Here is a 16110-nt window from a genome sequence, read left to right as displayed (position 1 = left end):
TGGCGTCTTTAGGGATGTGGTACCCACACAGATTCGCATCCTCGCTCGCGGAACGAGGAAAACCCAGCGGTCCCACTGTAGAACAGCGAAATACCTCCAAACACGTAGCATCCACGTAAGGAAGACTTGCTCTATCGGCTATCTCAGGATGCCTCTCATAACCAATGGCCTTGACGATCTCAGAGTAGCATCGATCTTGAATCTCTTGGTGGAGGACGAGGTAGAGGATGGCCCACAGTAGGGTAGCGGCAGTGCTGTCTGTCCCGGCAATGAAGATCCCTTTTACCGTGTGTACTAATTCTATTATCTTATCATCATCCCATTCAGCCTCCTTATCTTCGAGAAAAAATGCATCGATAATATTTTCCGGTTCTTCTCCTGTGAATTGTTCGCGACGTTCGATAATTTTCTGTTTCATATACGAAACCAGTTCCGATTGAGCAGTAATAAAGTTTCGTTTGACTTGGGTCGGCAGGTACCACAGAAATGGGAAGAACGTGAGAACACTCGCTTGCATCATCGTCACGACATTCTGGTTGGACATTTGCAGCAAAAGTTTGAAATCAGGGTCTTCATAATCGAATCGTTTCCCAAATAGCATCGAACAGGTGATGTTGGATACTGCGTTTGCAAACACGTGTTTGAGGTTTATTGGTGTGTTGCTTCTGCTGTCGATATACTCGACTAAAATATCCCCTTCTGTTCTGACTCGTTCCGCCATTATTTGTTTTCCTAAGCCGAATTCCCGAAAGGTCTTGCTGATAAATTTGTGAGTGTGTTTCCATTTTACCCACGGTGTGTTAATACCTATGGGATAAAAATGGCACAAACTTTGTAATACACAGAATTAAACGACGTCACATTATTGTACTTTAGATGTCATTTACTGACTGAGTGTAACAGTTAATTGGGAACGGAATGCAACAAGTTGCAACTTAGTAGGCATTCCTGTGCCATGTACATTCGGGTCGTTTTTTTTTTCTGCACATCAACACAAAAAGTCGCACGACACATTTATGCAATCAGACAATATGTACAGTCGGTAATATTTTAACTCTGGTGCCGTTTTTGCTAATGTGTGGTTGGTATACATATCTTGTGAATGACTAACATCTAATGGCATGTCATTAATAAACAATAAAAGAAAGAGTGCTTCTAAAATTGAACCCTGAGGAGGGAATGCCCAGACTAACAAACTTCTTGTAAAATTATGAAGTGTTGATATACATGGTAGCTAGCTTTGCGAAAATACGATAATATTGAACCCACCAACTCACTGCCTTGCATGGTCGAAGCCTGAATAGAAACAGGATGATTCAAAGACGTCTCATAAGAGTGACGCTTTTTAAAACCTAACTGGGCCTGACTGCGCAATAGCCATGGCCAGTAAGATATTTATAGAACGTATCAAGGATAATGTCTTCCCAAAACCTAAATACTAGCATGATCAATATTGGACGGTAGTTGTTTAATAACACGGTATTATAACACGGCTTTAAGTGTAAGAAATGGTTTTGCCAATTTTTATGTGTATGGGAAAAATAAAGTATATACACATTTAGTACGTTTTAATTCTGTTCTTATGCCGCCAGCACCTGTTACTTTGTTTTCATTTCATTCCAACATCTGACGTGAAACGAAATCAGTTGAAATTTGGGGGATAACATGTCAGTCATAGAGAGTTTGGATTTACAGTGGCGGTGGCGGGGGAGGGGGGGCGCAGAGGTGTCGCCCTTCCAAAATCAAGCTGAAACCCCTGTGTCAGCAAAATTTGCCCCTCAAAATGCAGGAAATATCGTTTCAGAGGGTCTAGATTTCAAATATTTTAAGGGGAGCATGCCCCGGACCCCCTAGTAAGGTTAGTGAGCAGATCTAGACCCCTCATACCGAATTACGTGCCGCCGCCTCTGATTTAACAGACGTTGTCAACTTATCATGTCCTGCAGGACGGTCAAAATAATTTGAATTTAGCAGTAATTGACGTAAAAATCAAACAATGAGCTGTGAATCGGTGAGCACATTCCAACTCTCATCAAACACAATGAATGGATCCTTGCAACTATTTTGATTTTGAGAGCGAGCTCTCTATTTCTTTAAAAGAGTTTCAATTTTAAAAATAAACAATATTAAGTAAGAATACATTTTAAACATATTCCAACTTGTAGCCTAAAAACGTACAAAAACGTTGTATCATGTCAGTTTGTTGTGAGAAATGATTATCTTAATATAGCGATTCATCTTTAATTCCATTAGTTTGAACGAATTTTTCAAATCACACAGACAAACTTGATGTAATCTACTTCTTCGAGTTTTCAATTTCACGACATCTGTAAATAGTGGAGTTGTGTTTGGAATATGCAAAGAGAGCTTGTGAAATCGCAAAAGGAACTGCTTTTGTGACATTATTGTGGGTTAGCTTTTTTGAAAAACAAACAAACATGAACACATATACAAACTGTTGCTTTCAATTTACAACCTTCGACTTTGTTTATTCGTTGACGCCAGTGTTTTGCTATATTTGTTTCGGAGTGAATGGTTGCATAATCCCGTGTCTCCATCCATACATACGTTGTCCTACATTTTCAATATATGCTAACCTAACAAAAATTCGGATTTTATTGTAAATGACTAAATAATCGTTTGACCACTTTTATCAGAGAAAGTATCTCGGCCACCATAACGTTTATACCAGAGTATGTGCCACAGAGAGTTGATGCATCCGTGTATATTTCAATTTTACATCCCACACAGTTTTATCGCTTGAGTGTAATTGACATGAAAAACGGGGGTGGGTGGGTGGGTGAGATTTACAGTTTAACTCCCTGGCCATTTTTTACAGCGTAGCATTTCATACAAGTTGAGCACCCTAGGTTTACGTGTACGCGACGACCTGATTAGTCGTGTTAGTATGCATTAGTCAGTATTATATCTGCATCTGACGTAACTAACTAACTTAAAGGGAGGATTTGCGAAAATTCAGGCATAGTCTTGCCCCCGCTGCAAATAACTCCACTCATAATTATGCAAAGGTTGAAAGGAGTAAATGGTGCAACAATTATGACAATACAAGATTAGTATGCATACTCCGGATTTGGGGGGAAATGCATGGGAAATCCAGACACTGAATATTTAGTACATCAGCATAAGTTTTCAAGCCATCTAAATAAAAGCGATCAGAGCATAGTATTTTTTATGAGAGTTGTACTGAGACAAGTAAAGAGTGCTTACCCTTTTCTTTAGTAACGCGTGCGACTGCATAAGACTTCGGCCTGCTAGAAAATATATTCGAATTCTTCACGAATGCTTCCTTGATGACGTCATAGCTGCTGAGCACGATTACCAACTGCGATCCGAGTTGCAGGCTCATTACGTTGCCATATTTTCTCGACCATTCGTGAAACTTCAACGGAACTTGCGAGCCACATTGCAAAAGACATCCAATCAGAGGCCATCCTGCCGGCCCTGGTGGGAGATTGCGCTTTCGACGACGCAATGATAGGGAAAATGCAAGAATAGCCACTGTAATCAGAAAGACGATAGCTTGCAAATATGGCAACGCAGCGTCCGAGGCCATCTCTGTAAACATCAACTCACGTAACCAAGTGCAACAGATAACATGCAGGTAAACGCGACCTTAAAACTGAACAATTGCTTATCTTTGCAACCCGCTCTTTACACTTATGAGTGCCTCGATATACTAAACAATAATATTAACAAAAGCCATATACAACAAAGGCTTATAACAAGGGCTCGATGGGACATGACAAACCAAAGTCTTCTCCAGGCCTGGCTATATATTTGTCAGGTATGTGCGATTGCAGACACTACAAAAACATTGTCGGCTTATAGTATCCCTCTACGCGGGGGTTGGTAAACGTCACATTCGGCCAATGGAATAATGTATCTAATGACTAACAATGGGCATAGGGAATGAACACAGATCTTAAAAACATACACTTCTTTGTTGCATTATGATATCTTATTTACGTTTAACAGTACACGTCTAATCCTTTTATCGGACCCATCAGATGAAGAGATTGCCGAAAATGTTTTGATCTCCAAATGATAGTATGACTGATATACCATTGTCATAGTTTTATTTATATTTCAGAAGAAATTATGGCATTCCACATATTAGGGCAACCTAGTTCGAAACGATAAAATCTACTCTTTTTAATCTTCCACAAAACAACTCTGTGCATGGCAGCCTAGAATGTATGAACCCCTGCGGAGTTGAGATGGTTTAATCGACTCGGCATTATGCCCAATTAACCAGCCAGGGGCAATAAATTACAACACTTACGGACAGGGCATTGTTATGGATTTGGGCGCTATATATATAAGTTCATTACAGGCCATCAAGCCCAATAATGACTAATTTTGGCCGCATAACTTTTTCCGAGCGAAATACGCCCCCTCTCACAAATAGTTACATAATTCTAGCGTAAATTTTGTATTTGTTTATTATACCGTAATTGTATAGTCATTAACAGACTACAAATGACCGACGAGTTCTCGTTGAGAACGAGACTGCTGTCTAGGGAGCCACGTTTTGCCTCTCAACTTGTGTTATGTTCTCTACCGTGTTCGCCTCTACTGTTCCAATGAAATATGTGACCATGATAATTGAAACAGTGGAAGTCACGATAAGAGAGAATAAAACTCTATTTGGGGGACAAAACAGTCTCGTGGCAATCTCGATATCAACGAGATCTCGGCAGCCATTTTGGTCTACAGTATTATATTCCCATACAGTGTCATTACTCGTCACGTTCATCGAAAAATAGTCTAGACAATCTATTATCCAGATTTTACCTTAAACCAGATTTATTCGAATTTCAAAGATAGATTTATACTTATAGTTTGTCAAATAAGTTTAGCTTACTGCTGATTATTTCCTGTACGCTAATATTGATTATAGTCGTCGAAAACTTTATCGTCAGGGGAGAAAATAAACCGAACCAAATGACGACAGCTTACAATAACGAACATCTCGGGGTCAATCCCGTAAACGCACGAGGGAATAGGGGTGCAATACGTATTGTAATTGATTGAGATGACCCTACCCCCTCCCAATGTAAAACAACAAAGAAGTCTCAAAATTGTCCCATCTCCGAAGCAATCGTTAAGGCGCATGCGGACATTCGTTATTATTTCTAGGGAACACTCAATTTTCAATGTCACAGAAAAAAACTTCAAGAACGCGCAAGAAACATTAAAAACATATATAGGTCACCGCGACACCTGTAACCGAACAATTGGCCATCCTCCAATCATGTCCTTTGTACCAGTGCGTGCCTTGATACACTGATCAAAAGCTACCTACAACAGAAGATTAAATGACGTCACACATTGACTCGTCCCCAGGCATGGCTATTCTGTTTGTTAAATCAAGTACGAACTGTACCATACTGCCATTGTAAATAGATTGATGCACGTGACACCAGCTATATTAATCATCAACTTACTAAGGGGAACACTGTTTTGAATAAATACAGCACAGTGTACGTATAAGTAATACGTCGAAGTGGTATATCATGACACAGTCAGGGACTGTGGTCATAAGAACAGATGTCTTTGTTAGAATTCAGTTACATGTACCTACTTCAAAGTAACATTCTAGCGGTGATTATGATAGCAAAACCCTTTTACTGTGATTTTAGATGTACAAGATATATATTGTAAGTCTATGTGGCGTGTTCAAAAAGCTATAATCATCGCGCAGGGTATTCAAATTTCAAGTCAACAAACACCCTGTATATGCATCACATGAACCCGGTACCGAACACGATGCTGCGCTGCGATTGTGGCGTTGTACTTTAGCGTTCTGATATCTGTATTTTCATGGTCTTGTTGTCAAGGAAACCAGGACGGTGTTTCAAAATGTGTTAATAAATATGATAACAGAACAACAAAGCCTTAAATTTGGAAGTGAGAATATTTGAAAGCCAACGGGAGGCTCTGGTCGTATTATGGACCGCAGAACCTTTCCTAACAATTGTCGGCATAATGCATTATACAGCACCCATTATTTGATCTTGCGAGGACAACAACGTACGTGTGCACCCTGAGGTATGCAAATCGCCCGACGCAAGAATTCCCCCTCATCCAGGTATATATCGTGATGGACTTTTGATTTTTTCTGCGATGCCAGAGTTTAAATGCGACGTTAAAATACGTTAAATAAAAATCCCATAATTATCTATCAAAGGACTTTGTAAATTTGTTACGGATTTCTGGTTTCAGGTAACTTGAAGATCGTTCGAAGTTTATTCGTGGCCCACACAGTCACTGTTCTGCTTAAAGCGCGGTAGTCGTCGCGCTGCGCATGTGCGACATTTGTGTTGATAAACATTGATTTTCCCACAATCCAATGCGCTCTTCAAATGGAAATCACAAGTATGAGGTTTGACCTGGGATCGACTTGCACTGATTACCGCCGGTGACTTCTTCGATACCTTCCAATGAAACATGAAAATTGTTTAATTAAAGCTTGGAAACGTCCAATTTCGTACTCGTTGATCTGCGCAACCGTCAAAGACGCCATCTTTGTTTATATGAGACCCATGTATCTCGCACATGCGCAGCGCGACGACTACCGCGCTTTAAGAACCAAACTGAGACATTTCAAATCACTTTATGGATTCAAAACATCGAAAATCAATGATTCAATCAATCAGGCTATTTATTACTTACTGTTTTGCCAGCAACAATGATGTCTACCGTTATATGGGAACATAGTAATTACGTTGGGATATGTAGGCAGTTGTTGATGATACCAGATATGTTCTAGTAAGTTTTGAGTAACATTGTAGAGTTGCATATACCTGCATATACAACCACTAAATTATACATAATTAGAGAATATGTTATTACATTTATTCATATGGTCAATTGAGTAAACGTCCAATATTCGATCCATCAATTGCGAACTAACCTTTTGTCGAATTGGGTTCTTTGGTAACCATCGATGTATTTCCTTGTTCTGAGTGAATTTCACAAATTCTCCCGAAATCCATGAACTAAATCGAATGACACATATCACCATGTTGACATAGAATGGCTGCAACTTCGCTGCCGATTCTGTTTTGATTGTGTCGTCCGTGTCTCTTCTATGAAGAAGCCAATGCCTCATGTTTGGATGTGTTTCCAGTGTCATGTAAGCGAACCCTTCAAACAGAATCTCATAGATCCATAGATCATCTATTAACAAGTCATTGTTAATGACACAGTCCCCGTCCAAAATGTTGTGATCATATCAATTTGATGCTGATGAAGTCATTGAGATTAAATTGAAACCATTAATAGGAGATGGATTTATAAACAATTATGATTTAGTCCTTTTACACGAGAATTGGGCAGTCATTTTGAATCAAATTACAAAAATAATGTTCATGTTGATGTATCTATTGGTATACTGTCTTTGTAAAAAAATTAAATGTTTATTGCATTCATGGGAAAGTAGGCATGGGTATCATGAAAAACAAAATGGCCGCCAGTCGGCCATATTAGTTTGAATCACAGAAAAAATATGACGTGCAAATCGGCCTAGTCATCACTGAGAAACAGTTCCGGACATGTAAAAATGACGATTTAGCGCTTTTACATGAAAATTGGGCGTCGGCCAGCTATTTTGAATTGAATAACAAAAATCATGTTGGTGCAGATGTATCTCTTCGTATACTATCGTAGTACAAAATTTAAACAGAAACGTTTATTGCATTCAAGATAAAGTAGCATGGGTAACATGAAAAACAAGATGACCGCCAGTCGGCCATATTATTCCGAAAAACGAAAAAAAAAATGACGTACACCTACAACCCAATATGTATGATCATCATACCAACTTTGATCCAAATCGACCCAGTCATCTCCGAGAAACTGCTGCGGACACGTTTAGGTATCAGATATAGCAACTTTTACATTCAAAATGGCCGCCAGTCGGCCATTTTTGCTCCGATCATAAAGTAACTTAACGTATATATGTAATACATTATGTATTGTCTACATGTAAAGTTTGAATGAAACCCGCCAATGGGTGTCCGAGATATAGCTCCGGGCGTTCGTACGGGTGGACGGACGGACGGACGGAACGAACCCAAATTAATAGTCCCCGTTTTCGGACTTAATCAATGTGACCGAATAAACGTGTTCATTATTACGAAGTGTTTTGTCTGATTACAATCTGCTGTCTCGTTTCGCAGCGAGTCGTACAATAATCACTAATACTATCTTTTAAACATAAGTCTTCCACATAAATATAGGGCAGGTAAATGTTTGAAAGACTACGATATCCATAAAATAGTTTCAATCATGCGGCTCATTTGACTGTAAGAAAGGAAACAATGACCGCATTTATCTCTTTATCTATCCTTGTTGGGCCCTGTTGCCCATAAAGCTACCAGGTTATCAACCCCAGTGCACCCTGTATTTGGCAGGGCGCTTGGGCGCGTTCCATGATATCCACCCTAAAAACTTCCTTTCCCTCTCTATCGTTCGCCTCCATGTTGTTTTAGGGCGCCCTACTTTTCTGCTGGTGCATTTCGGTGACCATGTGGGGGCTGTCATGCAGAAATACAATCGCCTTCATTCTTAGCACGCGGCCTATTCATTTCCATTTCCTGCATTTGACTTCGTCGCTGATCCGTTTCATGTGGGTTTTCTTGAGTATGTAACCATTGGATACATATAGCCATCTGATTTTGATTATTCTCCGCAGACATTTGAATATATAATGATGAATATATATTTGTTTATAGACTCCGTGTTCGAGTGAACCGTATCTAAACCAGGTTGAGAGTTTTTCTGTTCCGTAAGAGTGAGAATTGTGACTTACCAAGCAACGATGCTTTCGTGTTTGTATTTAAATATTGGATACAATATACATGTATTTAATACATTTGTGTAGTTATTAATCACTTACATATAAGAGAATATTATAAACACACGACCATCCAAAAATTATGCTGTAAATTTATAACACGATTTACTTTTGTCTATTTTCGGTCTGGTAGATTAACGTATCGATGACACCACGTATCGGTGAAGCAAAATGCAATCACGTTTTTTGAAACTTACATTGTTTTTATGTACACAATGAGATTCACGTAGATATCTCTTCCATTAAAGCGCGGTAGTCGTCGCGCTGCGCATGTGCGACATTTGTGATGATAAACATTGATTTTCCCACAATCCAATGCGTTCTTCAAATGGAAATCACAAGTATGAGGTTTGATCTTGGTGCGACTTGCACTGATTACCGACGGTGACTCCTTCGATACCTTCCAATCCCATGAAAATTGCCTACAAACGTCTCAGTTCGTACTCGTTGATCTGCGCAACAGTCAAAGTCGCCATCTTTGTTTATATGAGACCCATATATCTCGCACATGCGCAGCGCGACGACTACTGCGCTTTAATTCGAACAAGTAGTGGAGCAAGTTGTCAGACTTAGTCTACATTGTTCTTGGATTTCCAAATATACAGTAGGCTATCTTCGTCGGTGTCAATACAGTTGAAGTAATTATCACATACAAGTGTAGATTATTCCATAAATTATTTATTCACGCATTACTGTTTTTTGAATATCATAATACTGTGCAATGTCCGTTATTTATAACAGTACAGTGCTTATGGCCAATGTACAAGCGTAAGAACAGTAAGAACAAGATTTTGTGTTTATGTGACAAGTCAATTTCCCCACTTTTGTATGATTAATTTAAACATCAAATCCATCTTTTTTTTTCTAGTTTGAGAAATCCTAGTCATCTGGGAACTTGTCTATGTGAGTATGTTCGCATGTTGTTTGCTCTTTTAACTGAAATGCAGGCGTTCACGACGGACTAACCACACTGTATATTTCTCTCTTCTCAAGCTATATACATACATGGGTTCCCCAGTGTAGATTATAAATGATCTACTACAACCCAGAGCTATATACTGTATTCTTGGCTTAGGATATGTAAAACTACTACTACTTGTCGGCATTGCTTGTCACTGTCAGAAAGGCTAACTAATTTAAAGAAAAAATGTTCCACTACCGAGATTCTTGTTCTCGGTTAAATTATTGAAATAGCCTGTTCCACGGTGTAACACAAATACAGATAAATAGATTACAGATAGTGAAGAATGCAGCTGAACGAATAATTGCATGAGGATGAGAGGTTGCGAAGGCATCACACCCGTTTTGATTAGGTTGCATTGACTTCTAGTGAAATTCGTGTGGAGTTTAAAAAGCTGGTGTTTGTTTTTAAGGCATTTGAACGCAAAGCAAAGAAATACACTTGTTAAAGTGGTGACATCGAGAAGTAGACAAACAAACAAACAAACAAACAAACAAACAAACAAACAAACAAACAAACACACAAACAAACAAACAAACAAACAAACAAACAAAAACAAACAAACAAACACACAAACACACAAACAAACAAACAGAAAACAAACAAACAAACATACAAGCAAATAAATAAATAAATAGCTTTGAGCACACAATACAAATACTTGTTTTGAAAGTGTAAGTATCAAAATGAGGTCGATTCAAGTCGTTTAAAGATTGCGGCAGTTTTGGAATTTGTCTTGAATGGCAATTGTTTCACCTTTAAAGCGCGGTGGTCGTCGCGCAGCGCGAGTTCGAATTTCATGTAAATAAACAATGTATTTTACACTCGTTGTATACGTCGCTATGAGTCCCATATCGAACTGGACGCGGCGCGACGACTGCCGCCCTTTAATGGTAAATATGTGTTGCAGGCTACGAATGTTATGACGTCAAACAGTCGTGGAGAATTATTGCAATTCATCGAGTTGGTGAACATCTTTAATCTCGCTATACAATACACATAGGAAATATCAGAAGTAATACCACCATTTCTTGATATTTCCATCAGAGACGGCTGCGATCGTATTTCTACTTCTATTTTTATTAACCCACTTATTCTCGTTGTTATTTACTGTATGAGTCGTCGCATCCAGCTAAATTCAAGGATTCTATACTATTTTCACAATTACTTTATTACAGATTACAGATCTATATCCTCGGGGGCGGACATCCGGGCATTTTCACCGCCTGGCAACCCGCGGCGGAGAAAACAAAGGCCCAAAACTCGCATAAAACGGTACTTCGGGATGATTGTTGAGACTCCCCTGAACAGTGCAACAAAATTAGCCCTACGTGTGTAACATATATAAATTTGGTTGTTCGGGATTACTTTAAAGTTGAATTTGTGTTGTTTTCTCGAATTTTCACCGGCTCGACCGGCGTTCCACAGCAGCGCGCACAGGGCCCATAGAAATGCATGGTACAGTGGTGCGCGTCTTAGCAACGTCTGTGACGTAGCTCCGCCCCCGAGGATATATAGATATATAGTCCTAGAGGAGAGGTTGTTTTCAATAATAAATTCAGCTATATTACCAACAATGTTCGTAATTGCAGTTCATGTAATAACTGTGAGAACCTCTCGATTGGCTCTACAGTGTGTCGACTTCGAGATCGGTTTGCTGAAAATCTACGACACACTCGACAAGATAATCGTTTTATCCAGTTCCACTTCATTTTAATGCTAGGAGCATAACAATGCGAATTTATCAATTTCTGGTATTTGTGTTGTCAATAACAATGAGAATCAACTCAGGCGCATCGAAGAGGAAACTATATTCCGCCTTAGAACTAAATAACCACAGGGAATTACTATTATTTCTGCCTAGTGCTGGTGTACGTGCTCTATTATGAAATCTGTCAATGGCTTCATTTTATAGATGTGTGTGTTCTTACGTTCTACTTACACATTTAGACATTTTTTTTCTATGCTATCGATAAAGATCTATGGCTCGATACGTCTAGCTGTTTTGAATAGTTACCTAAAATAACAATTACCAAATGAGATCTACTATATAACATGTCTGTTGAGGGCGCTCGATTCATTTACTTCTACACAAACATTCGCTACTACCCAGTAAAAAAAAAGTACACCATAGTTAAGTTAACGGACAAAATTATATTACATGGTCAATTTCAGATGATATTGGTTTATTCAATAAAAAAACCCATATTACCTAGTCGTCGATAAACGCGCCTTAATATGATAACCCTTTAAACAGATTTCCATCAAGCGCCATATTGCCATTTCTTTCATATTAGAAGCGCACGTATTTTATTATTGTGGAGGAAAATGACATAATATTGTATGGCGACAATATTGACCATAATGCATTACACTAAAAGTAACATATAATCAATGTAAATCAGATTGATTTATCAATAACGATGCGTCTAGAAGAGGGGGGGGGATCTGTACACTGTATCATGATGAACACATTCACTCATATAGCCCATGCGTCCCCGTCGATGGATTGTTTAAAGTGGGGGAGTCGTCACCTGCGCATGCGTCGGATGACCATAGGGTGTCGCTGTTTACAAACAAGCGTCTACTCATGAGCCTTTGCGTTTTTAGCGTGTGTTGTTATCGTCGCTTGGGACTCAATTCCCGCGCGTGCGCAGGTGACGACCCTCCCTCTTTAAACTATAGTCACGCATCATTACTCTTTATGGCAATGAGTTCCTCGGGAATATGTTGTTAACGAAAACTCAATTTATTTAGTGGCAATACGGAATAAAGATAATGTGGAGGCCAAAGAGTATGTAGAATATTTGCATATATATAAATTGAATGTAATAAACCAAACATAGCATGCGATTACTTGTCAGTAATTATTGTACTTGTTATATACGCGTCAGCAATCAGCAATTATTTTGGTAAAAACATCATCACAGTCGAAATAAAGTACAATTTATTCATTCAAACTATGCTATATTTGTCAGACTTAGAAAACTGAAAATTTATATATGTATTATTTATGTTATTTTACTTCCTAGTGAATGTTGACGATTTCGAAAGTATTATAATATTTATATAGGATGTTATTGAATGATTAGTATTTGATACATCAAAATCAAATATTTGTATATATCACTCTATTTAAACACGCATTTTTCTGTCTACGTAAATCGGCGTTTACGCCTTTGACTAATGCAGGCAATACGATGCAATATTAGGTAGTTTACATAACTCCGTATACAAAAGTAATTATTTGATAAGACACCCAGTTTTTGTGACATTGTAACAATCGTCATGAACACTGACCACGCTGATACAAACTATTAACGATAATTTATCAATAATTTATGATATTTTGTAATTTAGTAATGTGCAACGAATTCGTAATAAATAATAGTTAAATAATTATCATTAATTAGTTATGTAATTAACGTTGCTAATTATTATGCTAATTATTTATCATTAGTTAATTATTCATTAGGTTCCAGTACTGCCATTAATAGTTTCTGTTAAATCAATGAATTAGTTCTATAGTTCCATTGTTGAGTGGTTTAAAACACGTCACTATGGAAACTCACAACGAAAAAAAAATTAAATCAAATACAATCAAACATTTTCCATAGCCATAAAATACGAATTTCGATTTTTTTTTATTGTATAACAAGTTAAATTAGAAATTTAAAATATTTATATTCAAGAATTTGCCAATAATTGTCTAAATTCATTTTGATATATATGTTGTTCCTATAGAGATATAACATTTGCGAAGTGTAGTTAATAAATTTTAAACCAATTAAATATATGTACTGTAATGAAATTTCGTTAACATTTCACAAATTATTTGCAAATCAAACGTACGTAACTACGGACAATTTGCATAACTAATAATATTAAAAAAATACACTATTTTCAATTAGACAGATAAAGATTTTATTTGTTATTCGTTGAGATATATAGTTTTTTTTATAATTGTCAATTTTCAAAATGATGTCATTATTGACGATGTCGCGTTTCTAAAACTCGACAATTAAGATATAACAAATCATTTTCGGCAGCATCCGTAAAGCAGATTACAAGCACTTCCTGACTAGTTATTGTGACCATATAGTAGATGGCCTTTTAGGACAGGGTAGCAATACCGGACTGAACACTCGTCACATTGTGGCGCTAATCACAAAATTTTAACCCGTAAATCAACGCAAATAATCTAATATACGATCACGGCAACACAAACATGGAAACAGGAAAATACCAATGATTTAATAATAGCAGGTTTTACACATGACCGGCCCATGTGTGTACTGATAAATCATTTTCCTGTGGTTTTTTGAGTATTCGAGAACTATAAACATAGATATTGAGTAGGTGTGATGTAATTTTTACAATCTGAATTTTGGAAATAAAAGTGACAAAATGTATAGGTTTTTTTTTTATCAGAAGTGATAATAGTTAATTTTGGTGATCAACAAATTAAGTCTACAAATCATTAAAGATAAAGAGCAACTCATAATCATTTATTTATTAGTTTCTAATACATAATTTAGATTACAACTATAGTAAACTAATGCTTGTATGGATTTCCCGGTGTTCTACCACTAGCCCGTCTGTAGTCAATCTTTCGCGCACCATTTCTCTTGAACCAATCTATGCTACAACAAAAGTAAATAAAAAAACAAAAATATAATTGGTTTCTAAAATAAAGCGTAACTCTCGCAATACATCTCTGACACAAATGGCCTTCGAGATCTCATATACATTCCCTTTGCATGATAGATATTTTCTATTGCACATTATGGATTCTATTTAACCATTATACACGATATACACTCAAAAAGAGTCAGTGCACATTTCTATGTTGACATCTAATTTGAAAACAACAACAACAACAACAACAACAACAACAACAACAACGTCTTCATTGTGGAATACGTAAATAAATATTCTGTTAGAGCAGTGTAGAGAGTTTGTATGGAAGCATTACTTGTGTTTTATATAAGTTACAAATACGTTTGAAACTAAAATCTAACAAGTAATTGCTGTTTAAACACGCCAATGCTATTCAATGCCCACGATTAAAATTGTAACTCTTTACTTAAGTATTACATTCTTACCCTCCAGTGCTGGGTGCATGTATGGCGCGGTGGTGTACTCTCGCTCCATCAATAATATCCTCACACAGTACGGACAATACCACAAGCATCATCAGTATAACCACAGCGCGGCTCATGTTGATTGCAGACTGTGCTACAAGACATGCATATATTGGATAAAAACAGTGAAAGCATAGCGCTCCTCTTTCTGTTATATAGCACAATCATTAAGTTGGAGTGTTTTAGATAGGTATGTTTTCATTCATTCCTATTACATATTGAAATAGGCCATTTTAAAGTACAAAGATAATTATTCGAAAATACAGACTTGCACAAAATGAATAATTATAATTAGTAGCATGAAGGGTTTATTTATCAAATAAACCACTCAACGCCACCGATAAACAGAAATTGATAAATATATTTCTGAGACAGAAAACTAAAAAGAAAAAGTCATGAAATAAACGAATCTGAAACGATTCTACCCGAGGTACCTACATGTACGCGAAAGTAATCAGGAGTAAGTGTTTTAAAAAACAAGTCAATAAAACGTTGAGGGGTGAGAATGAAAATGACGATCGAAATTATTCAGTTATATGCATAGCGTATATCGGTGAACATATAGACATAGGGCAACATCAATAATCTAGTTACTTACTTGTATTCGAAAGATGTTTCTTAAAAAACGCTTCGTTCCGTTGTGTCCAGACAATAACAAACTCCAAACTGGGACTTTATGATTTAACACGTATTATAATTATAATTATAATTATAATTATAATTAACGTTAAATTATGAGTTTAATTCCATCTCATGTATTGTTTGTTTAATTAATACATTCATATTCAGGAAATAGGTTTACTAAAAAATTATTTTAATTAAAATAATTACTAAAACTAATGAAATACAATCTCGAAGTTTTAATTTTACGGCGGATAAATACAGTACTGTGTTCTTATTATATATATCATTTATTATTTCAAGTTTAAAATGTCTGATCTCATATATAAGGTTTTACATATGAAAATTGGTGCTTACAACTCTTTCCAGGGGATTTGGATTATAACACGTTCTAAATCCAATATAAACGTTTTTAGTGCCAAACCCCTTTGTTAAGTACAGCAACAAATATTTCGTTGGTGTTTGTGAGCTCTTGTGTGATTGGTCAATGCATGGACAGCTCT

General features: G+C 37.0%; 1 protein-coding gene and 1 long non-coding RNA gene across 2 annotated transcripts; both read right to left on the bottom strand.

Moving 5' to 3' along the window:
* Positions 1–8: 8 nt before the first annotated feature.
* LOC100368302 (cytochrome P450 2U1-like) lies at positions 9–3574 on the bottom strand. Its single transcript, XM_085508509.1, has 3 exons — positions 3341–3574; positions 95–532; positions 9–44 (listed from the first exon to the last, which is right to left on the bottom strand). Exons 1-3 carry the CDS (start codon positions 3572–3574, stop codon positions 9–11), a joined length of 708 nt encoding a protein of 235 aa, XP_085364635.1.
* A 10748-nt stretch (positions 3575–14322) lies between these two features.
* On the bottom strand, positions 14323–15670 carry LOC102803985 (uncharacterized). Its single transcript, XR_013422456.1, has 3 exons — positions 15585–15670; positions 14948–15075; positions 14323–14485 (listed from the first exon to the last, which is right to left on the bottom strand). It is a non-coding gene; the product is annotated as an uncharacterized LOC102803985 (long non-coding RNA).
* Between the last annotated feature and the right edge of the window lie 440 nt (positions 15671–16110).

The sequence above is a fragment of the Saccoglossus kowalevskii genome, chromosome 15 (genome assembly GCF_978046115.1).
Source record: "Saccoglossus kowalevskii chromosome 15, keSacKowa6.1, whole genome shotgun sequence".
NCBI classification, from domain to species: Eukaryota; Metazoa; Hemichordata; class Enteropneusta; family Harrimaniidae; genus Saccoglossus; species Saccoglossus kowalevskii.
This window is presented reverse-complemented; position numbering and strand designations above follow the sequence as displayed.